Here is a 27,364-nt window from a genome sequence, read left to right as displayed (position 1 = left end):
GATATTATAATGATGAGTGGCTTGACTTTGTAAACAATATGGCGAACTTTCTTTATGGACATACTTTTTTGCGAGTATATTAGTTTTTTAATGTTTGTGGAAAATAACGCATTCATTTTTTTTGTAGATGCTTTGACTCCTCCTCTGAATTACTACAGAGCAAATTTCCTCAACCATTATGAGTGTCCCGAGAAGAATGAAAACAGGGGTCTATTCATCCTCGGCCAGTTCGATGACTATGTTTCAAGAGGTTCCATAGACCTGCTGAAGAAGAGATTTTCAAATTTGAAAACCATTACTTTAAAAGACGGAAGACATTTTATTCAACAAGAGCAACCCGATGACGTGAACAGAATAATCAAAGAATTCCTGAAAAATTAGTTTTATAAACTTTATAAAATAAAACTAGAACTTTGTTTTAAACCACCTTAAAAAAATGCAGAAGAAGACCGAGAAAAACATGGTACGATCAGGTATACCAAATACTTGAAAGTGGTCGGATTAGGAGTCGTAATAATCGGCGGGTATGTATGAGGAGATGCATGAACGTGGAAGAGGCGAGGAATGTTAGCAAAGACAGAGTGGTGTTGCGTTCTATTCTCTCTGCCTACCCCTGTAAGGAAGCGGTGTGATGGTTAGTTAGCAAGTTAGTTTTGAAAAAATGCTTAAAAACACAGTTCTTATATTATTTTATAACGTTTATAAAATGTGCCAAAAGTATCTGCGAAAAACATTCGAAAAATAAGTTTTATGTTTGTATCGTAGGAATAAATATATTTTTAAAAGCAGTATTTATTACTTTTGTCAAACTAGTTCTAGAATTTTAATATTTTTGTTGCACTTTGAATAAAATGAATTAAAACTCACGAATGTTGTTATAAATAGTAACAAAAAAATATGAACTACTAATAAAAATAGATATTTATTGACCACTACAAACCCGTTTTAAAAATCAATTCATTTTAATATATTTTTATGCATCGCTAATGCTCAAAATTAAATTAAAATGTGCATTAGAGTCAGAGATACGAGTGGCTACATATTACTTATATTGACATTATTTGTAAATTTGTGAAGATGATAATGAATAAATGTTATCTTCAAGCTATGTATTATTAAGGGGCCTCTCTGCGTAGTATTTTCAAAAGTATTTCTATTGTCGTTATTTATATTTACTTGAGAACAAAACGTGTTGCTGACAAAAAGACGAAGAAAATAAAGAATTACATAAACAGTTTTTGCTACTGTTAAACTACTTTCTCAATTTCGAGAACAACGTCAATATTAAAAATTATATAAGGGTCACAAACCATCTTTTTTTTTAAAATTAGTTTTTCCAACCGGGAAACGTGAATGCAATATAAAACGATATAATCTTATTTAAAAAAAGGTATGCAAATGAAATAAAATACTATCGACTTATGGATTTTATTAAATATTCATCAATAGTATTATTCATTTTTATAATGACATCATTTCTTAGGTTGTACCGCTTTAAATGCGTCTCATTCAAAATCACGATTTTTGAGTTGTGACGTTGTTCTTGCAAAAGAGCGATGGTGATTTTATTGGAAATAATATTTTTAATCACATTAAAACAACATATATTGATTAATTTATGTTGTATGACCATTTAAAAAAAATTATGTAGGTAATTTATTGTTCAATGACAATTATCCTTAAATTTTATTTGCCACTAACTGTACCCGGCCACGCATTTCTGCGTCCCAAAAAAGTGAAAGCACTCCTTTCACATAAGTTAAAATTAACAAAGCTTGTGGGTATACAATATTTAACAGCTGTCAAGAAGCACGCTACCCGCCATGAGAAGTATTTGATATTGCTGGTATTGCTGTTGAGTTCAACATATTGCATTGCCATTGACGTGCAAAAAGCAGTTTTTCACCAAAAAAAAACATGATTTTATTGTCACAGGTACAAACACTGACACTGATATATATTATAAAAACGTGCGTGTACGAATGCAACGTTGTGTTGAAATTTCACTTTCATTTGCCCATATTTCATACAAAAGACTTCGTATTTAGTGCTATAAGCATTTAAATATAACGTCGAAAATGTTTAAAACAGTTGTTTTGAACAATAAAAAAAATTACTTAACGTTTTCAAAATAAAGTGGTTATTTTTGTGCTAGAACTTCCCTAACCGATGTCATGCTGTTCTTCAAATAACAATTTTCTTGTGCTCTAAAGATTTTCTTTTTGTTATTTAAAAAATAAATAAATTAAGCACTAATTGATATTTTTAATCCGTTGAGACGTTTAAATGATTTTCTTTGGAAACAATGTAAAAAGAAAACGTAATAAATAAAACGATAACAGTAAATATAAAAAAACTGTTACTTGAAAATATCAAAAAGATTTCTCTGTATCACCCATAACGCTAACGTACAAAAATAACTCTAACTTACGTAAGGAATACGGATAAATCTTTTTTGGCATTATTTTGTTTTCGATATTTTTATAAATTCGATCATGTGTTTTAGAAAAAAATTTTAAAATTATATATTTTAAATATGCCAATCTTAAAAGTGAATAATATAAATACTCTAAATCAAATTTAATTAATATTTTACTCTTAAAATGAAGTCATTTTTCTTGTTATTAATAACGATAATACATAAAATTATCTAACAGCAAATGTTATGTTCTTTGCAGTAAAAATTTACAATTACTGCACGATTTTTTTCAAAGATGTTTTTAATCGTGTAACTTATGATCCGTGGCCCTCCCTTGTCGATAATAGGCATTTTGATGTAAGCCGCCGGATAATTTGAGAGCCAATTAGATTTTAGATAGTGGGAACTTGCAAAAAGAAAGAAAAAAAGGCGGATTAATTTAAACATGGAAAAAATGAACATAGCAATTTTATAAATTAACATAGGTCGCAAATAATCTGAGTAGCGTTTCCATTTGATAAAAACATACCTTCAGAATAGTAAATCTTTATAATTTTAGGATTGTAATATTATGCCAACATTTCAAATTATTGTAATAAAAAATAAACGAAAAGCTAATATCATTTAATGGGGTACAAAAACAAAAACAAAAATAAATTAAGGTGATCACCATTTCTCCTTTGGGCGATTTTCCTCCTTTTTTTATCGAATCGTGCTCAATAAGAGTATTTTTTTGGCTCATATTTGATAAAGAATGAGTTTTCTGGTGCAACGATTTAACTAACTTGTTACTTTAGCTATTCAATGTCTGATAGAATAGTGGGCATAATTACTACATATTTATATTACACCTTAGATCTTAAACGTTAATAATCGAAAAATATGTTATTTTCACTCAGAATGAACAAAGAACTTGACATACATTACTTATGAAGGAATTGTTTTTTAAGGTTAAATATATTTTTGTTTGTAAAAGTCCAAATATACAATAATTAAAAAAAATTAATTAAAATTAGCATATTGTGATTCTGTGTTATTGCGCTGGTGGCATATTGCGTCATATACATAGGTTGACATAAATATCGTTAAAACTGGAGCATAATAATAAAACAAAAATCCTTTGCACTCAATATACTCGAAAAATATAGCTACTCGCTCAATTTTTTTAAAATCAATTTAAGTAGCTATATTTCAGGACCTGCACATTGAATGAAAATGAAATAAGTATAATTTTATTGATGATTCCATTGTTATCGTTTTTTGCTAACGAAAATTTTCATTTAATTCTAACCGTTTTCGTGGAAAAAAATTCGGACGGAGACATATTTGGACTTTTGAGGGGACACTTCTAGTGTCCTTATGAACACTTGTACAAAAAGCCAAAACTATTTTGAAAGGTAGATGTCTCATTCGCCTCGACTTTGATATCATTCGAGCGAAGAAGCAAAGATATTTACTAAATTTCGTCCAAAAATTTTTCTACCGCAAAAATATATGAAATATATGTGAATTTGCAGACTAGCATGAATATTATAAGAATAATAAGTACGTTGATAAGAAGTTCTTTGTTTTGACTTGAAACATAAAACCTTAGAGCGACATTGAATGGTTCAGAAAAATTACAGATTTTATTGTACATTTGGTCAAAAATAGAATTTCTTCTAGCGCAGTTATGATAATCTGCCAAAAAATTGCATGCAACAATAACAGGTCACATAAAAAGTCTCCACAGTTTTTAGCAACTAGATGGTGTTATTGCCTATATACCAGGCAACACTTACCCGATTATCTCAAAAAAACATTTGCTTAAAAGGTAACTTTCAAATTACATTTATTGTATAGTTAGTTTTTTAATTCCTCGTGCAAAAAGTTAAATTTATTTGAAAATGAACGAAATACTTTAAGAAATACGCTATGTGATGCTTTTTTTACTACAAAAAGTGTAAAAACGCTGCAAAGTCATGCCAAAAAAATTGTGATGTGTACGGTGAGAATGCTGTAAGTGAACGAAAAACGCAAAAGTTGTTTGCTGGATTCCGTTTCGGAAATTTCAATATCAAAGATCAGTCACTGAAAAATTCGATAAAATTTTGCAAACTGCTGGAGCAAGACCTGTATGCAAGCTGTCAGGAAATATCGGAGGCACTAAACATCAACCACATGACAGTTTGGAATCATTTGAAAATAGCAGGCTACAGAAAAAGCTCAATGTTTGGGTGCCACATGAATTAACGCAAAGAAATTTGATTGACTGAATTATCATCAGTGAAATGGTGCTAAAACGCAAAAAATCAAACCATTTTTTAAGCGAATCATTACAGGCGGTGAAAAGTGGGTGAAATACGAGATCAAATGCAAGCGATCATGGTCAAAAGCTCTTATCCCTCCACAAATGACTTCAAAGCTTAGATTGACGGCAAACAAGGTTATGTTGAGTGTTTGGTGGGATTGGAAGGGAACTGTCCATTATGAGCTGCTGAAACTTGGCAAAATAATTTATTTAGTCTAAACCTAGAAAGGAAACCTAGAAAGGACGACAATAATCAAATAACAATGGCAATCAGAAAGGGAATTGTGTTCCGTCGTGACAATCCAGGGCCAAACACATCCTTGATGATTCGGAACAAATTGAAAGAACTTGGTTGACAAGTTTTAATGCATACACCGTATAGCCCGGATCTTGCACTGTCTGATTACTACATATTTGTTTCGGTCTCTGTAAAACTCTCTCGATGTTAAAAAATTGGCCGACCGAAGCGTCGCTGAAAATCAATTGGCCAAGTTTTTCAACGATAAACCACATAAGTTCCAAGCCCATAGAAATATGAAGCTACTAGAAAAAATGGCAAAAGGTCACAATAATAATGGTCGATATGTGTTTGATTAAAATTGATTTTCAATAAAGATTTTTTTTGTTAAAAAATGTACTAAAAACTGCGGAGACTTTTTATATGACGCAATATTATTTCCTTTTTTCTGTTTTAGCTTATAACTAAGTAGTTAATAAAAGTTTCGTTTTAAAATATTTTTTGTTGGAAATTACTGATTATGAGAAGATACTGATAAATCAACAGTTTTTTTTGTTGTTATCCTTTAGAGGGGTCAGGGAAATCGCAGTTATTACTGAAAAAATACTCGTCGCTGAGCCGCCAGCTGACCTTCCAATGAGTTTGCTACACGTGCAAGCTATTCCAATTTTGACAAGGTTAATTATGACCCGAGTCTGTCCATTATTTGCGATAATTGTCTAATTTCTGTTAATGACATCATAACGATTACTTTCACCGAGTATGTATATTTATTGCATACTACACGTACTCAATTGACAATAGATATAGTTTTAGAGGTCACATTCTATACCTGCACCCTAGTGTTTTTTTATTTATTATTTTTTTAAATTACCTTACGTCCAAGTGGCTGAAATATATCTACGGTTTATTCGACACCGCTTATCAAGCCCCTACTTCAACTTCACAAGTTTTGTAGCTACTTGTGAGTAGATTTACTTTTTATGTTGAAAGTCACTTTAATATTATGTATTTCATGAGTGAAGATTCTAGACAAAAACACTTGCATGAGGGTAAATAACTTACCAAAGAATTAATAACTTATTATATTATGGTTTCAATAAAGTGGCGTTAATTTAAATCATAATGCAATTAGTTAAAAAGTTAAGTTTATTTATTTAAAGGTTATAATTTAAAAAAAAACCTTCAAATGTATCTTCCTATGCTAAGTATTACTCTTATATATATATATATATATATATATATATATATATATATATATATATATATATATATATATATATATATATATATATATATATATATATATATATATATATATATATATATATATATATATATATATATATATATATATATATATATATATATATATATATATATATATATATATATATATATATATATATATATATATATATATATATATATGTATGCTCGTCGAAATAGGTTGGAATAATAGTGCCAAAAATAAAAGTGGTTGAAAACAAAATTCGTGTTTGGTTTATTTTGTAAAGTTATAATATTATAAATAAATAATATTGTATAATTTATACTGCGCCATTTTCATAACGTACTTCCTCTTCGTCACTAACTATGTTATTCATATAAATAAATGAGGTATATCGAAGTAAATGAATTCATTATATATTATTCAGGAGTAAATGTTTTTTAACTTCTAAAGAAAAATATGTTTTTTTTTTAAATTATTTTTTTCGTTGAATTTTACCCCTTTTAAAGTGAGTGTACCATATATCGATATATAAAATTTGCTGAAAAAATTTGTATATACTACCGTTTTTTTTATGTTAGCAAACATCAAGAAGTGGCTTGTGAATGTACTGTTACCGTAATAAAATCACCAGAGTATGTCGGTTAAGGTATACCTACTTTGCTAATACGTTTCCAGGAACAGAAGGGGTAAATTTGTCCTTTCAGTCTTGTGATTCTTCAAAACAGCATGTCAGTAAAATATGTTTAACTGACGATAGATTTTGTAATTGAATTATTTAATATAATTATGTGTAACTTTATACAAAGTACAGTTAATAATGTTGACGAATTATAAAAATCATAAAAAATGCAGAATCGCTTTTACCGTTCTAATCTCGGTGTTCCAAGTGTATATTGTTATAGTAAGTTGTACGAAATAGTCACATAGATGTAAAAATTCCATATAGGTTATCGAAAAAAAAATGTCGAGCGACAAACAGATTGATTATGGCTCCAATCAATAAAAATGTTACGCAGCATTCCGCGTACATTGTGCACGTAATATTTGTTATTTACCATTATTCGCACATTCCGGTACACGAAAACCTCGCTTAGTCCGGCTTATTTGTAATGCTAGTATCCACCTGTATGAAACCACGCTATTAAACGAATTATATTTCATATCGTACCCTTTCTGCTGGAATATCGTAAGCGCTAATTTGAGAAGACTCGTTTTTCAACAGTATAAATATTAATATGTAAAATATATAATTTGTATTTTGTTGTGTTCTGTTATGTACGTGTATATCTTGGTCGTTGCCTACGTGATGAAATACTTTTCACTCTGGTACTCCAAGGACCTCAGTTGACTCTCATAGGAATACGTGGCATTGACAGAAGGCAACTATCCTGGAATTAAAGGACCCTAAAAGCTGTTTCGGATAAAGCACGACCCGGAGGTCTACCCCATAGTGAATTCAAAGGTCTGGAGTACGCACTTAAAGAAAGATAAAACTTTGTTTTGACGCGGATAACGATAAAAACATTATTTAATCAAATAGATATACTTATAATTCGTCATATTAGCAAACAAAACTATTTTACTAAAAATCATTTTTATCTTTCTAGGAGAGGATAGCTCACCCTGCAAGTATAAACACAGTACGTATTTGCAAAAGATAATATGTGACAGAATCAGTACTAAAAGTATGAATTAACCCAGATTTTGGCAGAACTAATATCACAAATCACATAACTGATTTCATGGAAGTTCAATGAATACGCAGAATATGTTAAAGCACGCTGCAATGATTGGGGTGACCAAAAGAGAAATGTTTTCACTTCAGTTACAAAATAAAATTTATTAGCATTACATATCTTTGATGACGTTATGTTTTAGGGCATTTTGTCGCGATAATGTTAGGGCTTTTTTTATTTAAATTTTGAAAAAATATTTACTAATCATAAATAACTTAAAAAACATTTTTAATATCAACAGACGATAAAATCTAAGTAATTTGATTAGTAATGATACATATTAAATTACATAAATAAGTTTTTGGAAGGTACTTGAATTACAAAATACATCGATTCCTAATACGTATATGATCGAAAGCCACAATATGTAATTTTAAAATAGGATTGAAATATATTTAGTTCCCGATTTGCTTGATATTTTTGAGCTCGATGGAACTAAAGATATAAAGAGATACGCAAGAAATAAATTGTGCGTTTGTGGGTTACGAAATTGTGCATAAGAAGGTCGAAATATTAGTCTAAATAAATATGTTTTTCGTCTGATACTTTTACTTTCATAATATTATAAAAGACACGGAAAAAATAAACGATTACGCAGCACCGTTCTAGCGTCGTATCGAAAAGAATGCCTCGAGTGAACCGATTATGAAACAGGACTGATCGGTGCCGGACTGAGCGAGGTATACCTGTATTGTATTATCCTCACCTTCCGACGATTCCCTCCACTAGCACTGTTACCCTCTTCGCCTACAACTTCGCGATTGCAAATTTCTCTGCTCATTTCACGTGTCACCCTCCAGCGAGCGGCACACGGGTTCGGGCATACACGCGAACTAGTTTATTTGTAAACAAAATCGAGCAGACATTTTTGAAAAAAATAAATCGATCGAGTACTCGTTTATTAAAAGTTAAACAAGTGAAACTTGAGAAAAACGAAAAAATTACAAAGTATAATCGATTATTATTTATGTGGAAAATAATATATTGGATCCGATACGTTTATATAATGTAGACCACATTTTGGTTGCGCCTTGAATATTTTACATACCATTTTTATCTCCAATTATTACAGAAATTATCTTGTTACTCTTAAAAAATAAATCGTGTGCATAACGAGATCACACCTCGAATACGAATATCCAAACATTTCAATTGTGAAGTAATATTTAAAAAAAAAAATATCTTCAAAATGAATATTGTGGTGTTATTTTTGTTTAAGTGCATTATTTATGTATTTACATTAATATACAGTATTGGTTTTTGTTGCTGGATTTTTTTTTACGCAATAACGCATCCGAAAAATCCATTTTGGAGGATAACAAACAGGGAGAAGCCTCCGCAATGCCTTTTGGACCCGTCTTGGGGATCGCATGGGTTCATGCAGCTGCAGGTAAACTACAGATGATTTTTTATAGCCAGATAAAAAATGTTTGATTACGTATTTAATTTATTTTGTTGTCAATTGAGATTGTTTAAATCAATTTTAAAATTTTTGCTGAATATATACTGATCTTGTTATTTAATTAAAGTATTATATTATTTGTGAGTTTACTAACTTAAAGTTTATGTTTCTCATGTACGGGATAATAAAAATATGTATTTTTATTATCATGGAACATCATAGAACATGTACTGGACCTTATTATTAAACATAGCATCACAGAAACAACAAAAAAACTTTTGTTTTAATTCAAATAAAATGTTTTTTTTTTACTGTAAAAAAATTCAAGGATTACGATATATTTAAATCGAGCATATGTAGATTTAGCTCTACATTATTTGATTACTTTTGTGAAAATTATTTTGCTACTTGTATAGTTATTTTATTTTTCATTATATGCAGTATCGACATATCCCCAAAGCAAGATAATTAGTGAGTAAATTAGTGATAAAAGTTAAATAATAAGTGAGTAATAAGAGTCATAAATTTGATTTTATTCTATTCCAATTTACTTTAAAGTATAAAATGACAGAATTTTTGATGCAATTTTTGTGACACCTAATTACTTTTGACATTTTACGTTTTTCATTACATCTTACAATGCCAACATTGAATAATTTTCTAATAATTTAACATAATACGGATACCTAATGGAAATAACAATAATAAATAATAATAAAAAAATTAATCATATGTGGCTGATTCATATAGCCCCATTTTTAAAATTAATTGTGTCAGGGGCTATTTACATTTGCTTATTTGTACTAATTTCAATATTCATAAAAAAAAGTATTTTATCGCTTATCTGATTACTTACTAATCTAAGACCGATAAAAATGCAATGTGCAACAGAGATACACCTTGGACTCAATGCAATCAAAAAATTTATTCATCGATTAAAAACCGATTTTACATATTAAATCCGTCCACGAAAAAAAAAAATAAAATTATATATATATATATATATATATATATATATATATATATATATATATATATATATATATATATATATATATATATATTTATATATATATATATATATATATATATATATATATATATATATATATATATATATATATATATATATATATATATATATATATATATATATATATATATATATATATATATATATATATATATATATATATATATATATATATATAAACATTTGTAGCTACTTGCAGAAGATCCACATATATAATACGTGCAATATACAGGAAACACGTATTTAATTATTTTTTAAGTTCAATAAATTTCAAATTTCTCAGTTTTTTAAACGGATTTTCTGGCAAATGGCAGCTTTGTCAGGCTATAATTTCTAACAGTTTTAGCATTTTAAAACCGGTTATCAGCTTTCAATATTTTCCGCAAATTAATGGTTTAGAAATATATATTTTTAAACATAATTTAACCTTTTTATTTAAGGTTAAAATTGTCTACACTACAAAGCATTAAATTCCGAAAGGAATTCGACCCAGGACATTCTTAGGTTACATTATTTCCATATTTTTTGTTTTGTAATTCCTTCAACCTTTTTTTGTAGTGCGTAGGTCTAAACCGCACCAAATTCACTATTGTGTTAAAATAAACAACCTGTCCCTATCCCTTATGTACCAATGGATCTTCCAAGGACCTCCCACAGCATTAAAAAATCTAGGACAGAAAAATACCACTTTGATGTTATTTATTTTAAAGGATAGGCAGGTATACTTTTCCATAAGATTACAATTTATCTCTGCGTTGTTTAGTAGAATATTAATATGTAATAGAGTATCCTTTCCCATTTAGTAAAAAATCTTCTTCTTCTTTAGTTTGGACTGTGTCCTGTTACTCTCTGGTCCGCTCCTGGGAGGTGGAAGACCAGCTAACTCTCCGTCGTTTAGGTGGTCTTCCTGGGGGTCTGTTACCTCTTGTGCTGCTGTCTTCTGATATTCTCACCACTCGATTTGAACATGCTCTTCCCACATGATTTCTCTAGAAACGTCTTCTTATTCTACATAGTAGAAATGAAGTACTTTAACTGTTTTCCTTTACTTTCCTCATCTGCATCCCACCCAATATATTCTACTCCAACTCTAAGAAGTTGGAGGATACGTCTGCTCATCATGCATGTTATCATGTCAACATCGCGTATACGAGTTGGGTGCTCTATGTATCATTTGGGCGTGGGTGGGATAGAGGGAAATTTGAAAAATATTTCAGCTATTATTATATTTTCCTGTCATATGCATACATGCATAATCTCTTATACAATCAGACTAATGATGTTTATATCAGTGCTCCGCAACCTTTTCTTATCTACGACACACCGAAATTCCTCCTAGAATTCCGCGGCACACCAAAAGCTAAAATATATAGGTAAAATTTATAGACCATTGATTTTTTTAAAATTATAATAACTATTATTTTATGCTACATATTGAAAAATAGACGATATTATGAAAAATAGTTCGTCATTGCGTAATAAATACATGGTGAAAATTTTAAAGTGTCAAATACATTGAATTTGACCGTGGCACACCCATAACCGCTACCATCGCTCAGGGAGGCATCCTGCCGAACATCTTGGCCAAGCTCCAGCCTAAGTAGATCGAGAAGAATGCGCAATAATACGACGTATCCACTTTCTTCCCTTCAGACTTCTTCACTTCTTCAATATATTTTTTTAACCTATCGTTATCATTTTTATATCACAATCCATATCTGTTTAAGCGCTCTTGAGGTAGTCTTTTACGAAAATGGCGCTATAATCCGGTATATAATTTATCCGGTTCACGCCTCATTGGTTGCGGAGCACTGGTTTATAGAATTTTAGCATCGACATAGTCTTTGGAGTTTTATATTAATTTTAGACATGGCTACTTATAACTTCTTATTTTAATATCATTGCCATTACTTTCAGGGCGTTCGTCTTCATTATGTAGAAAGCGGTAACAGGAATCAACCCTTGATGCTCTTCGTCCACGGATTTCCAGAGTTCTGGTACTCGTGGAGATATCAACTTCGAGAATTTTCAAAGGACCATTGGTAAGAGACGAAATTATCATATATTTCTGCAATTGCAAATAGTTTTCCATACAAAATCATAAAAATAATGGTCTATCTCTATTTATTAATTTTTGACGTCTCATCAAAGATGAAGAAGAATATGGAATTCTGGGCATTTACGGGGCTGACGACCCATAATTAATTGGAGATAATCCAGATTTCGTGAACAAGTATTTGAACACACTCAAAATGCTCTTTATCTAGGCTACATCATCAGAACATCACATCAAGCTAACGTATTGTAGAAGATTTAAGTATTTTACTGACATTTCTTGATGAAACTGCAATTTACATTTTACAAAACAACTATAAACAATTGTCACAAATATAATTTTATGTGTTTTTAACAATAAAATACAATTTAGTAGTCTCGAAGAATCAGTGTTTGATTTTTTCATTCAATATTTGAATTGTATTTTTTATAAATAATATAAACTATGACGTGGTTTTGTTTGCATTTTTATTTTCTTTGACCCGTGACCAAGTTTCCTTGTCACCGACATCATCAGACTAATGGGAGAAAACACAACATTCTAAGTTATTTGCAAAACAATACAGGGGTTGAAAAACCTGATTTTATATAATTTTTATTACAGAATGAATTTATATTTAATGAAATTAGTACTGTAATATAATAATAATAACATTAGGGCTTTAAGTAGAATTTAGTATAGTTTTATTAAATAAAATCGTGTAAAATGATATAAAATCATGGTCCTTGCCTTACTGTGGATATAACATGGAATTGTGTCTAGCCTCCCACCAGTCTGAAGACGTCGGTAACGATGGATTTCAGTCACTGGTCAAATAAAAAAAATAAAAAAACATTATACATGTTTTTTAAATTTTTTATTAACATCAATTGTATACATTTATTTAAATCACAATTTTAAACGTATTTAAAAAAATATTTTCCAAAGACCTACCAAGCCAGCTTGTGTGTCTTGTCGGTGGAGTTCTTTTTTAATAAATTTTTTTGTTTTTAACCATTTTAACCTAATAAACATACAAAAAAGAGAAAAAATTAATAAGAATATAAATATAACACATTTTACAATTTTCATTAAATTAACTTTTGATCGTTTACTCATTCCTTTATTTCGCCTTTATTCCCTATTTTATGTTGACCTCTAACATCCGTCGGCAACAAATTAAAAATGTTCTGAACGATGTATTGCTGTGTTCGACTCCCATATTTATTGTTTATTCTTGGGACTATCAAACCTTCGTTGTGTGTAAATCGTGTATCATGGTTGTGTACTAAAAGATTTTGATATTTTTGTCTAGTTTGTTGTTTTATTTTATATTTTTGAGGACGTAAATTTGATTGCAAATATTTTATGTGTGTGACTTATATTACGATATTCGAGTTCTTGGTAAAATTTTGACATTTTATTGAAAAATATGCACAAAAAATTAAATGACTTAAGTCTTCACCCACTTGTCACTATATTCTGCAATTCAACCATTTAAGATAATATTTTTCAGTTCATTATTTTTCTTTATATATCCTATAGGCTTACAGTGATATAATCCGCCCCGTTTCGTTAAATGTTTCTAAGTTTCTAACGACAGTGAGAAAAAATATAGGTAACTCCATAATTTCCTCACATTTTCTACTCTTTTCTTCATTAAAAAAACATTACATTGGCATTTGATTTTTGTCATTTTTGCAAATAATTACTTTTTATTAAACTTTTTTCGATTCTTGGCCGATATTTTTGAAAACGTTAAACAAGCGTACAAAAATTGATATAAAAATGATAATTATAAAACACGTGAATATTATAAGAACACGTTTTTCTTTTTAACGTTATATTAAAAATCAATGATTGGACCAGTTTTGAGGAAAAGAACCAATAAATAACTATGAAGTGTAAATTTACCAACAACTAAATTAAATCCATCCCGAAAACATGAATTAAACAGATGAACGAATTTATTCTTAAGTGTATGTGATTAGAAATAAATTTCTTGTGGCGGTGTATTATTTTTTTGACTATAGAAATTATTTTAATATTAAAAATATATATTTTTTTATAACTATACGCAGTGCAGGGCTTTTTTCCATATAACGCAGTGGAATAGCGTTCCGACACCTTTTTTTACGGATATTTTCAAAGTTAATTGGACGAAACAATTTTTGCTATAACGTTTTTACAATTTTTATTTATTTAATCATGAAATGATAGGAAAAGTTGCTTCAAATTTTATTAAAGTGATATTTGAATAAAATTTTTTTGTCTTAAAAAAGCCCTGGTTTTACGGATTATAAATGAGAAAAATTAGTTCTCCACGAATTGCTCTAAATTGCAATTTACATTTTTTATTTTTCATTGGTTTTTAATTGAGAAATTGAATTATAAAAATGTCACAAGGCGAAACAAAATTTTATGAATTTTTCCAGCCTACAACTCGTTAAAAATGCATTTCTAGAAACTGTTTTTGTCCGTTAATGAAAAACAATACTCCTGCTTGAATTCATTCAAGCATTTTTCCTATAAAAAAGAAAAAACCTTATTCTTCACCCTAATGTCTGATCACGAGAGGAGCTATTTACTAGCTTAAAATATTTCATTTCTCAACGTTTCTAAAAACCATTGGTGTAAAAAGATCATTAAATATAACATTTCATAAAAATTATAAATAGAAATCCCAAGTTCTCGGAATTCAATTGATAAACAATATTTTTATAACACCCGTCCCATCCTCCCAACGACAACATTTGAAACACTCTTTTCGTAATCAATTATGTTAATTACGTCATAGTTACAATATGACATAAAAGTAAGTTGCAGTGAGTACATGATGGATAACAATAATTTATAATATTATAAATTTATGGTAGCAAGAGTTCAAATTTAGCGTTCTTATCAAATAAGTATTTCATTAATTAGGTAATTATTTATAGAGATAATACTCCATACAAAACCATCGGAAACAAGTGCTCGATTCGCGGGGGGTTGAAGGTGAAGCGGGGGTACATATTGTTTCAGTCCACCCTAGTCACAATCTGCGAGTCAGACAGAGTCAGACAACATAATTGAGGACAAAAAGGACCAAGCATGGACACATTTGCGAGCGCCAATTGACATATCTAATATACATTTGTATATATATATATATATATATATATATATATATATATATATATATATATATATATATATATATATATATATATATATATATATATATATAATATATCACAGCCCACTTTCACACATCTTAGGTCGATACGTAAAATAATGACTTTAATTGTTTTAAAGATATGAATAAATGAATTTATATAATAAACAAAAATCAGGTTAAGTTTGTATTACCGTTACATTATTCTTTAGGAATTAAAACCCGACATCCGACTTGATTGCATAGAATTATTCAAAATGAAATTTCAGTTAAATGGTTAAAAACTTATAATTAATATATTAAATTTTAAAATCAAACACCTATTTTTGAGTCTACTCAATTATATTTCATTGTTGAAAAACACATAAATATAAATTAAATGACCATTGTTTCGCCTTATAATGGCATTTTTAAACGAATCTCATTCGTTATGGACTTAAAAATCAGTGTTTGATTTTAACATTTAATATTTAAATTTAAATAGAGTTCTACAAATTAACACCAAATGTATAATGTATAAAACTTTCCTGATATATATAAAATGTCGGATTAACAAAACTCACTTCGCTAATCTTATCGCGCTTAAGCTGGAACATTCTATAACTGGTCCAGTTCAACAAACACTCCCCTACAACTTAGAGGCTTCAATCTAAGTACAATCACTTTACATAGGGAAATCCTTCTTATATGTCATGTTGTACCTTATAACGTTAATATTTAGTAAATAATTAACAATATATTACTTATATCTTTATGGCAACAGAAGTAATATAAAAAAATGTATTTTTTCAGGGCTGTGGCTATTGACTTGAGGGGCTTTGGAGAATCTGAAAAATTTGAGAGCATGTCTAATTACAAACTAAGAAAAATTATTGAAGACATTCGTCAGGTTGTATTGGCTCTAGGTAAGTAAAAATGTACATTTTATGTTAATATAACATGAATATGGGTAAGTACATATAATACAGTCTCAGAAATTAAGACTCTAAGAAGCATATCTGGCAAGAATCTATAAGATTGAATAAGGAACACCAGGAATAATGAGAATACAAGAGAAATATGCGAGATCTAAGACGTTGTTAGGTGGGGAAGACAACGAAGAATGCACATGTGAGGATAATGGAACCATCCAGACACCCCCACATTGCAATGTACGCCAACCGAAGGTAGACGACTCCCGGGCAGACCACCAAAGGGATATATCGACAGCTGGGAATCTACATCGCAGGAGGCTAATCCCTCTTAAAAACAGGCCACAAGGCCTGCATTTAGCAGAAGAAGAAGATAAAGAAGAAATTTAATACACTACAACTTATGGATTTTATTAACTAACATAGAGAGGTTTGAAAATATAAAAAAAATGAGGCTGAAAAGGTGGAGAATGAACATAAAGAGAAAAATGTAAATATACGTATAGATTATCCCAAATAAATGTGATTTAATGACTTTTATTAACCTAGAAATAGAACTGAATAATTTTTATAGATATTTATGATTTTATTACTTGCACGAAGATTCCAATTTCATACAGGCCTAAGAGGCCCATTATGAAAAATAGGAATCAAGGTGTGGCAGAGAACTACGAGACTACAGCCAGAGTCTATGTTTAAAAAATACAAGGTTGGCGTAACTATATGCAATTTTTAAAATGGGATAATATAAAAAAATAAAAAAAAGACTACATAAACAAGATTTAATGTGAGAGACAAAGAGAGGAAAAAAACACAACAAGACAAAATTAGCTTAAAATATTAGTATATAGTTTATTCAATATTCACAAATATAAACTCATTAATATATGCTTAAATTGAAAATACTGATATTCACTGGCGTGCACAGAGAATTAATTGCGGTAGGCAGTAGAGGTAGGTAGTAAGGTAAGCTAGGTACGTACTACTTACAAGGATAGGCAGTAGAGGCATGTAGGCAGAATGGTGAGCTGGTACTACTTAGTAAGGTAAGGTAGGTACTGGTTGCGTTTTTATATGTCACGCGGGTAAGTTAAGATAGGCACTGCTTTTCTGCTTATATGGAAGGCAGGTTCCTGCTGATTTCGCCTCCAGTCTCGTCCAACTATCGATTATCGAATAAATATAAAGAAATATCTTGTACTATTCTTACGATAACACTTATGGTATGTTTTATTTTTATTAATTAATATGTATTTTTTTTTATTCAAGTTTTACTTGGAAAATACAACTATTTCTTAAAATCTATTGTGACACGTGTTTCTATGCATTCTGGATCATTTTTAAACACAGTTGAAACTGATGCGGAATGCATCGCAACACGTAACACAATTGATTTTAAGGAATATTAGTATTTACGAAGTAAAGCTTAAATTAAAAATGCCAAGTGACTGCCAAATCGAATAACGAAAATATAATTTTCGATGATATTGCACATTTGTACTGTTCAGCGCTTCAGTTTAAACTATTTAACACGCGTTTTTGGCGTTTCCTTCCAAATCCAGGAGTCTACGGGACTAGAAAACCTCCGGGAATTCGGGATTGTATTCCCTAATCACGAATGCGTCGATGTATTAGCGTTTACACCGAGATATTGCGTCGTTCGTGTCGCGTTGGGTGTTTACACAGAAACATCGAACCGAGATACACCGTGTGCGTGGCTATTAAAAACACTATAGGTACGTTTACGTTTGTGTGATAAAAACATTTTATCGTTTGAGCTGGTACGTCTTATATCGCTTTGTTTTGTTTTTGATACGCAATACATAAACGCCGGACAAAAATATTACAACAAAGAGATGATAGAGTATTTTTTATTATTGATTTCTAATGTACCTACCGGCCGGCTTCTGAGTATTACCCAAGTATCTGATAGCAGATAAAAGCTGACGCCGACTGTTATTTACCAGTATATGTCCTTGTATTGTGAGTTTCACTTTTGAAAATATTGCAGGTGCTTTTGTAAACAATTTTTCGCCATGCTCAAAAACCGATAGAGTAAATACTTGAAATGCACCGATCGAATACTTGTCCATTTTTTAAGGCCCAGTATACGATAAATCGCAACTTAACTTTCTTTAAACTTAAGCAACTTAAAACGTAATTGAATTTTTAACTTAAAACTCCGTTTTTGTATTGAATCCATTTTTCTTCGAAAAAAACATTTTTTAAAAAGAAAAGAGTTATTAAAAAAATAAGGAATTAAAAAAAAGGGTTAAAATATTTTTTCAATACATATTCTTAAAAAAAATCCAATATGTGATAAAAAAATAAATAAAATGGGCGTGACCTGATGTCCGGCTCTCTACGTTACCGGACGCTAACTGAATTATATTTTTACGAGTAAGACCTTAAAACACCGTTTTTGTATTGAAAAAATAAGTTTTTATTCGGAATAAATATTTGGTTTTTAAAATATAAGTTATTAAAAGCTAAGGAGTTAAACAAAATATAAAAATCGTCTAACTCGTCTAACTCCTAGCGCGGCCGATCGCGTTCTTATTTGAACGTTCGAGATCTCAGCCTTAAGATCGACTAGTCAGAATCAGGGAATATTTATGAAGAGAAAATAAACTTGTACCAAATTAAGTAGAAAATCTTTCTTTTTGGTTTAATAATGTACCATATTAATAAATCATAAATCATTATTATGATTTATTATTAAAAATAAATCATAATAATGTTTAAAATATATTTTTAAAAATAAACGATTTCTTTCACATATCGCTCACTCCATTCATCAACGTCATATATATAAAAAACTAGATTTTTCAGTAGATCGTTTTTTAAGTTCAAAAATATAATAAAATGTTTTCAAAATAAATATCAAGCCACTTATTGAACTATTTACTGTGCTACAGATCTTTTCAGGTAAAACCTGAATGTTTTTTCTGCATTTGAAAAATATTTAGTATTTTTTTAAAAATAACTAAACAATACCTTTTCTTCAAAGTACAAAAACAACACTTTCTGCCAGGTAAATATTAAGTTAAAAATATGCCGCTTTTGCTGGGATACAGTAAATTTTCTGGGCATTCCGAAAACATGCACAACTGAAAATTGTTAATTTTTGGTTAATGACGTTGTTGAAAGGAGTGAGCGATATTTATATTATTGGTAATATTTTTTGTTTTATAAACAATATTTTTTTTTACTAAAACATTTTGTTGAGAACTTTATGTACCTTTCTGACCATAATCAGACCTTCAAAAAAATATTTGTTGACATCTCATCACAGATGAAGAAAAATATGGAAGTCTGGGCATTTACTGGACTTACGACCGTCATAGACTTGGTCACACGTGTAACATTCACCAATTCTACCCATGATTGATAACCACACTACTGAAATTCTTGAAACTTCTAAATATGTAGATTAAAATCCTAGCACAGTATGCGCGAGTTCACAATAGCCATCTATGGTGGGATGAGGATAGCTTTTATCAAGCGAAAACTCTTTAATTTTTATGTGAGGTCCGAATCCTGAATTATATTCACGTAATTGAGAAACGCATGAAAACATCATTTTCAATTCTTATTTTAGCCTTGCAAATGCCCAGACTTCCATTTTCTCTCTTCTCCTCTGTGTTGAGATTCCAAAAAATAATGGACAAATATTTCCTAATAGGAGATTATCCAGATTCGCGAACAAGTATTTAGACACATTCAAATTGCTGTACCTTTAAGAAGCATTGGAAATCCGTAGAACCCCAAGGGTCCGTTATATTCTCTCCTATAAAGGATCATCTTCCTATTTATTGATTTGGCGTTTAATTTGTAGAACTCCATTTTAATTTATGTATTAATTTTAAATCAAACACAGATTTTTTGAGTCTACTAGAACTTAGTAGACTCAAAAAATCTGTGTTTGATTTCAAATTAATACATTGATCATCTTCCTCTCCATCCTCGCGTCTTCTTACGCATCCATACTCACACACATGCACACACACATAAGAAAGAATACTGTCCTACATATTCAGTCTGTTTTTGGTTGGTTTGGAGATATGGCTTCATCGCAATAAGCTCACGAATGCATTTATTCTGTACAAGGCCAAGTTTGATAAATAAGTAATTTTTGTTTTATTATTTTTTGTTTATGTATGGAAAATACGTGTGCCTGTACCGTTAAGTAAACATATTAGTACGTATGAATTGAATCACCGCGTAATAATTTATTTGCGTTTTAGGATATATTTTTCTTAATGGCCGACTGTACAATTGCGATGGTTAAACGCACGTTAGTTTTGGCAAATGCATATTATAATATACGCAAATCAAGAGGAAAACTAATGCAAAAATCTATTGTACATTCAAATAAACAACCTGAGTAGATCGGAAGGTACTTAAATATCTTCTTTGCAAAAAATATAATCAAATATTTAGAAGAAAGTAGTAATACTATTAACCAAAAACAGTTAGTATGTGGCATATAAAGGTTGTTTTTTTTTTAGAGGTTTGGTTTTTAAACTGGCAACATTGTTTCTACAGACTGTCAATTTGACAGTTGACAGTTGATTTGTGGTCAGTACGTTTTGCCATTTCCCCATGAATAGACTGACGGCAGAACAGCGCTTGTAAATTGTACAAATTTATTTTGAAAATCATAACTTATCGTGTACTACGTCCATTTTACGGTCGACATGGTTGTCCATCCGAGCAAGTTATTCGGAAGACTATGGATTGTTTTTGCATCTACATCTACACTTTAGTGCATAATATACCATCGACATGATCCTACTATGCCCTCACCAAAATAATGACGTAAAATATTATTTGATTTGCATTTTTTTGCTATTGATTAAATTATTTGGATTATTAAATTATTTGGAGACAGTTTGTGGACTCCATATGCTAGGGAGCGATATGGTTTAGTAAAAAAAAACATAAATAAAAAAAAAAAAATATATATATATATATATATATATATATATATATATATATATATATATATATATATATATATATAATATATATATATATATATATATATATATATATATATATATATATATATATATATATATATATATTTATATATATATATATATATATATATATATATATATATATATATATATATATATATGTATATATATATATATAATATATATATATATATATATTTATATATATATATATATATACATATATATATATATATATATATATATATATATATATATATATATTATATATATATACATATATATATATATATATATATACATATATATATATATATATATATATATATATATATTATATATATATATATATATATATATATATATATATATATATATATATATATACATACTTGTAAATATCTCACTGCTTATTCATGTATAGTATGTAGGTCATCTTGTTTTTATAGTAAGTAATTAGCTTGAAAAAATCAGTTTTCTTTGAATGAACGAACCTAACTGGTGTTCAAGGGCTAAATCACGCATTCGTCTCAAAACCATAAATTCCTTAGTGTTTTGGACGACTTCTTCAGTCCAGTTGAGGGCTAAGCTTTCACGGCTTTAGAAGGTAGAATTATTGAAACTGGCATCGTTCGGATTACGGCGTGTTTCGGATTACGGAGCGTTCGAATTAGCGAGCACTTTATTGCAAAAAGTAATAAAAAAATAAATAAAATGGTCGTATAAAACTATAACTACTGTTATAAATATCTGTATCAAGTACATATATTATTATTAATATTCTGAATCTCATTCGCTCCATGGAACAATACAACTCCTTTAAAAAAATCTCCAACCTATGCATTATCACCTATCGTTATAAAATTGTTGTGCGTTGTACCGAGTGTTTCAATGATTGAATACATTTTTTAATAAACATTTATCAAATGTATTGAACTACTCACACACCGTTATGTTATTTAATCGTAATGTTTACATAAATGATTATTTAATCGCCTTTATTTACGTCTATTTTTATAACTGATGCGCACATTTCACTCAATTTTCGCTGAGGAAAATAACAGTGAAAGTAGAAGCAACTAAATATGCGTTTACCGACTCGTAGGTACTCCTATGTCTAGGTAGGGGATTCTTCCTAACTCAAACACGTAACTTTAGCAAATTAGTCATGTAATTCGATTTACACAACATTGTATAATATGCACCATTTGTAATAACAATGTTTTATAATTTCATTTAAAATATGTTGAATTTTACACAACGGGCATATGTTACAATTTTGAGGAAATATTTCTTATGCAATGAAAATAAAATAAGTAATAAAACAAATTTGAAATTGAAATTTTATTACATTAATTTAATTGATTTTTAATTTGAAATTGAAATCTTATTTTACAATATTATTTAAAGTGATTATCATTTTGAAATTGGAAATTCAATATATCAATTACAGTGATTTTCAATTTGAAATTGGAAATATATTATATAAATTAAAGTGATTTTCAATTTGAAATTGGAATTTTATTACATTAATTAATGTGATATTCAATTTGAAATTGGATTTTTATTACATTAATTTAAATGATTTTCAATTTGACACGGTGAAACAACATTTACGAGCTTTTTTGCTTTTCTTGAACTTGGATCCGTGACTATATTCTACGCCAACATCTAGAAGTGCGGCGTTTTTTTCGATGGTCCATTGTATTTTCATTTGCAATAACCTACAATTTGAAGCATAACTTATTATTTTACTCGATTATAAAACAAAAATGACAATCTTAGCAAATAAATACGGTTCCTACTAATTCCTATGTAATTACAATTTAGCCGCCTAAACAAAACCAGATTTCTTTGCTTTTTAATTTAAACTGTTTTTGATGACATCATTTCAACGAAATAAAAAACACATGGACATCGGTAGGCTCCTTACACAAGGGATTTATTTACAATCTTGATGGTTTTATTACTACTATTTATTAATGCAAGTACCCTTCATATATCGTAGTCATACAGGAGAAAGTGACCAAGTGCATTTTTTACAAAAACGTGATCATTGACTTTTTGATATCTTACTAGCTTAATATAGGCCTGAAAAAATCCCAAAGCGATTTTAAACTTGGAAGTATAATACATAAAAATGACTAATTGTATTGATATTTATTTTCTTGCCAAGCAAAAGTGACTTAAATGGCCCTCCTGAACATTTTACGTTTTGTTAGTTGGTGTCTTTCTCCTGTTCGACTACGATATATCCATGACTATTTAAATGAAACAAATTATTATAAAATATATTAAAATCTAGCCAGTTGTAGCAAGTTTTACTGAAAGCCTTTATTATTTTCAGGTCGTGAGAAGTTTACTTTGGTAGCTCATGACTGGGGTGGTCTGATAGCGTGGAACTTTATGGACTTCCACGTGGATATGGTTGAATCCTTCGTCATTATGAACTGTCCGTATCACAAGGATTGGACGAAATCCTTATTATTTCACCCCAAACAATTCATCAAGTCGTGGTAATTTTGCCGTTGATTATAAATAGATAATAATAATTGTAGGTATGTTCAAGTGGTATTTTTAAAATAAAAATATTGAACAGAAATGAGTTAAATTATACTACAGTATAGCCTCAATATAACGGACCTCTATTTATTAATAAATTATAAAAAAAGAAATCGTCCTGTTGATATCATAAACGATTAAATTCAAGTGTCGCCGCATGTATGTAGATAATCACAAATTACGTCTCAAAACTTCAAAAGTGCTTACAAAACTTGATTTCTTTTTCAAAGCAGAATTACCGAAAGCAAGTGCGACAAAATCAAATAGCGACGTCACTTCACGACGAGTGTCCGAAGACAATAAATAGAATTTTGTTTGTGTTTTGTATTGTTTATTTATATTTCAATTTCAATTTTTCAATTTCAATTCAATTTAATTTCATTTAATTCAATTGAATTTCATAATACAGTGATCATATTTTCAAAAAAGGTTTTTGATTTATTTTAAAACTATTTTTATAACGGACTATCGGCTTTAACGGACACTCTCCCTCCAATTAGTCCGTTAAATCGAGGTTTTACTCTATTGTTAATTTCTTGAAAAACGATTTTTTTTTATTTCTTGAATATGTGAATGGGTCGGGATATTCCTCTGTAAATGTGAAATATCCTTTTTCCTTAATTTCATACTTAATGGTGTTGTTACAGGTATTGCTTCTTTTTCCAAATGCCGTACTTGCCTGAACTAGGGCTTTCCATGAATGATTTCAAAAAATTTGACACCGTTGCCTTGAAAGGTTCTGATCCATCGAAGAGATTTGTCACCGAAGAAGACATTGAAGTCTTCAAGTATGTGTTTTCTAAACCAGGTCAGTACTTAAATCTAATTAAATAATTTAAATAAAAATATGTTCAATTAAACAAGAAAGGGTAATGTTATTTCAACTTAACATAATTCATAACGCATTAAAAAAGGCTAAAACCTACCACAGAGTTATCCATAAACTTACTAGATGAGTCGCAGTCAACTACCTACTTACATTTTAGGAGTGATGATAATACAAATCAAGGTATGTATTCAGGGTGGCGCAAAATTATTCACCCTATCGGAAGATGCTTTATTTTTTGCAAATGTACGTCAATTACATTTGTAAACTAGACAGCTGCAGTTTACAATTCAAGGTGGCGCAAAATTAATCGTCCAATTTGTTTTTAGAATAACATTTTAGCTCTCAGAAGAATGTGCGACAAAACGATGTATGATAGATGTACGAATAGTGAAATAAGGAAGGAATGCAAAGCTGAGATAAGCATTATCGATAAAATTAAGAAAGGTGTGTTGAGATGGTTTGGACATGTAGAACGAATGAGTGAGGAAAAAACGGCAAAACAAATTTATGAGGCGAATGTTAGCGGGAAAAGAAGCAGAGGAAGACCGAGAAAAACATGGCACGATCAGGTATGCCAAATACTTGAAAGTGGTCAGGTTAGGAGTCGTAACAATAGGCGGGTATGTATGAGGAGATGCATGAACGTGGAAGAGGCGAAGAATGTTTGCAAGGACAGAGTGGTGTGGCGCTCTATTCTCTCTGCCTACCCCTGCGGGGAAGCGGCGTGATGGTTAGTTAGTTTTTTTTTAGCTATATAAAAAAAAGAGTAATGGAAATCTTTATTTGGACCTTTACATTTTTTTTCTGTTCAGTGGAAGGGATGATATCTGTCATGTGGCTTCTGTCAGTGTTGATACATATTTGTGCCCGTTTTATCAATCTTGTACACTGCATCCGTCTAGTTCACAAATGTCAAATATGACTGACGTACAACGCCATTTGCAAGAATTATAACATCTTCCGATAGGGTGGTTAATTTTGTGCCTCCCTGAATAAGTGCAAACGAGATCTCTCTACAACATGATTTATGAACCGAGTCAGTGGCTAATTTCTGCCCTACAAAACCCAATTATAGAATGAATATATGTATTTTATATTAATATCAAGTGTATTTCCTTTCCAGGAGCCTTAACTCACGCGATTAATTACTACAGGGCAAACTGTGGAGTGCTTCACTTGGAAAACTCGCCGAAACAATACCCCCCAGGACTATTGCTTTTCGGTCAAAATGACGACTATCTTGGCATGGTATTTTTAGATATGGCTAAGCGATCTATTGAGAACCTACAGACTTATTGCATAAAAGATGCCAATCATTTTATTCAACAAGATCATCCCCAAAAAGTAAACAGTGTGATGAGAAGTTTCTTGGAAGGGAAGAATCTACATGAAATTTAATTTATTACAAGTAGTATACGAAATTCTCAAATTTATGACAGCATATGTACCAATATAATAAAAAAAAAATTATTTTACATTATAAGTATTTAGCAATATGTCGTATGTCCTTTTTATTAAATTTTGGATTTAACAAAGATAAGTATCAATAAAACGATAATTTCATTAGATCGCTTAGGATTTGTATTTATCACGAGGTATCTATTTAGATTTACATAATTTAGAGTCTTGTTTATTGCTCTCAACTGATATATAGATCTTAAAAACTAGTCTTCTTAATGCAATATACGTATTAGTATTTTTGCGCAAGACTAATCACTGCTTCCACGAAATCAACGATCAAAATAACACTGCTTCGATGCGATGCAGAGCCCTATGCATCATTGGGTGGGGATAATGATAAGTTAGTGGGCATAACGATTAACTGAAATGTGATACATTTTTACATTCCACCAGATATATCACGAAATGAAGGCTGAAATCGTGAAAAATGAGGAAATACTCAAATGGGAAATCAATGTTTCTGTACAAGTGGGTATAACATTTAAAAATATAATAATTTGAAAATTATTCATTATTAGACAAATATTTTATGAATTTTTAATATGTTATTCCGGAATATTTAGCGTTTGTTAACCTCATTAGAAACATTCTCATTGTTTAAAAAAAACACACATTTAAAACATTGTTCTAAACACTGTATATTTAACACCTTCCTATAATTATAAGACTTGATACATTTTGTAAATTCATTTACTGTATGTATTATACAAATAGGTTAGATATTTTGATTGTACCTTATTATCTACTATATATGTAAGTGTTATATATTATTTTAAAAAACATGTAGTGCGAGATAAAGTCTTTTGTCAATAAATAAAAAAATAAATATAAAATGGTTTTTTTCAATTAAATATATGTATTGTTATTAATTAAGTATGGATTTCGTCCAATTATTCTTAAGTGTAATATAAAAACATTTTGCAAGCACATTATATTGCATAACGGTGTTTGACATAATTTGTTGACAAAAATTGTAAACAAGAGAATCAACGAAAATCCACTAAACGAAATTGCCAAGAGACACATTAAAGGTAGGTACTCACAAACCGCACTTTATGGCTAGTAATCGAAC

The 27,364-nt window shown here is 29.6% G+C and overlaps 2 protein-coding genes across 2 annotated transcripts in view; both read left to right on the top strand.

Moving 5' to 3' along the window:
• LOC148302829 (epoxide hydrolase 4-like) overlaps window positions 1-866 on the top strand; it is a 33,124-nt gene extending 32,258 nt beyond the window's left edge. Inside the window, exon 6 of the mRNA XM_088270954.1 lies at window positions 128-866. Within this exon, the coding sequence (XP_088127080.1) occupies window positions 128-381 (254 nt within the window). The 3' untranslated portion in view covers window positions 382-866. The remainder of the gene's footprint in view (window positions 1-127) is intronic.
• A 7,781-nt stretch (window positions 867-8,647) lies between these two features.
• LOC148302828 (epoxide hydrolase 4-like) lies at window positions 8,648-27,125 on the top strand. Its single transcript, XM_088270955.1, has 6 exons — window positions 8,648-9,307; window positions 12,270-12,394; window positions 16,337-16,449; window positions 23,788-23,956; window positions 24,650-24,810; window positions 25,955-27,125. The coding sequence occupies exons 1-6, from the start codon at window positions 9,107-9,109 to the stop codon at window positions 26,227-26,229; spliced, it is 1,044 nt and encodes a 347-aa protein (XP_088127081.1). The 5' UTR covers window positions 8,648-9,106; the 3' UTR covers window positions 26,230-27,125.
• Window positions 27,126-27,364: the final 239 nt, after the last annotated feature.

This window comes from Brachycentrus maculatus, unplaced genomic scaffold (genome assembly GCF_059751285.1).
Source record: "Brachycentrus maculatus isolate JH-2025_06_01 unplaced genomic scaffold, ASM5975128v1 h1tg000405l, whole genome shotgun sequence".
NCBI lineage: Eukaryota > Metazoa > Arthropoda > Insecta > Trichoptera > Brachycentridae > Brachycentrus > Brachycentrus maculatus.
Note: the sequence above shows the minus strand (reverse complement) of the source record. Positions and strands in the feature narration are given on the sequence as shown.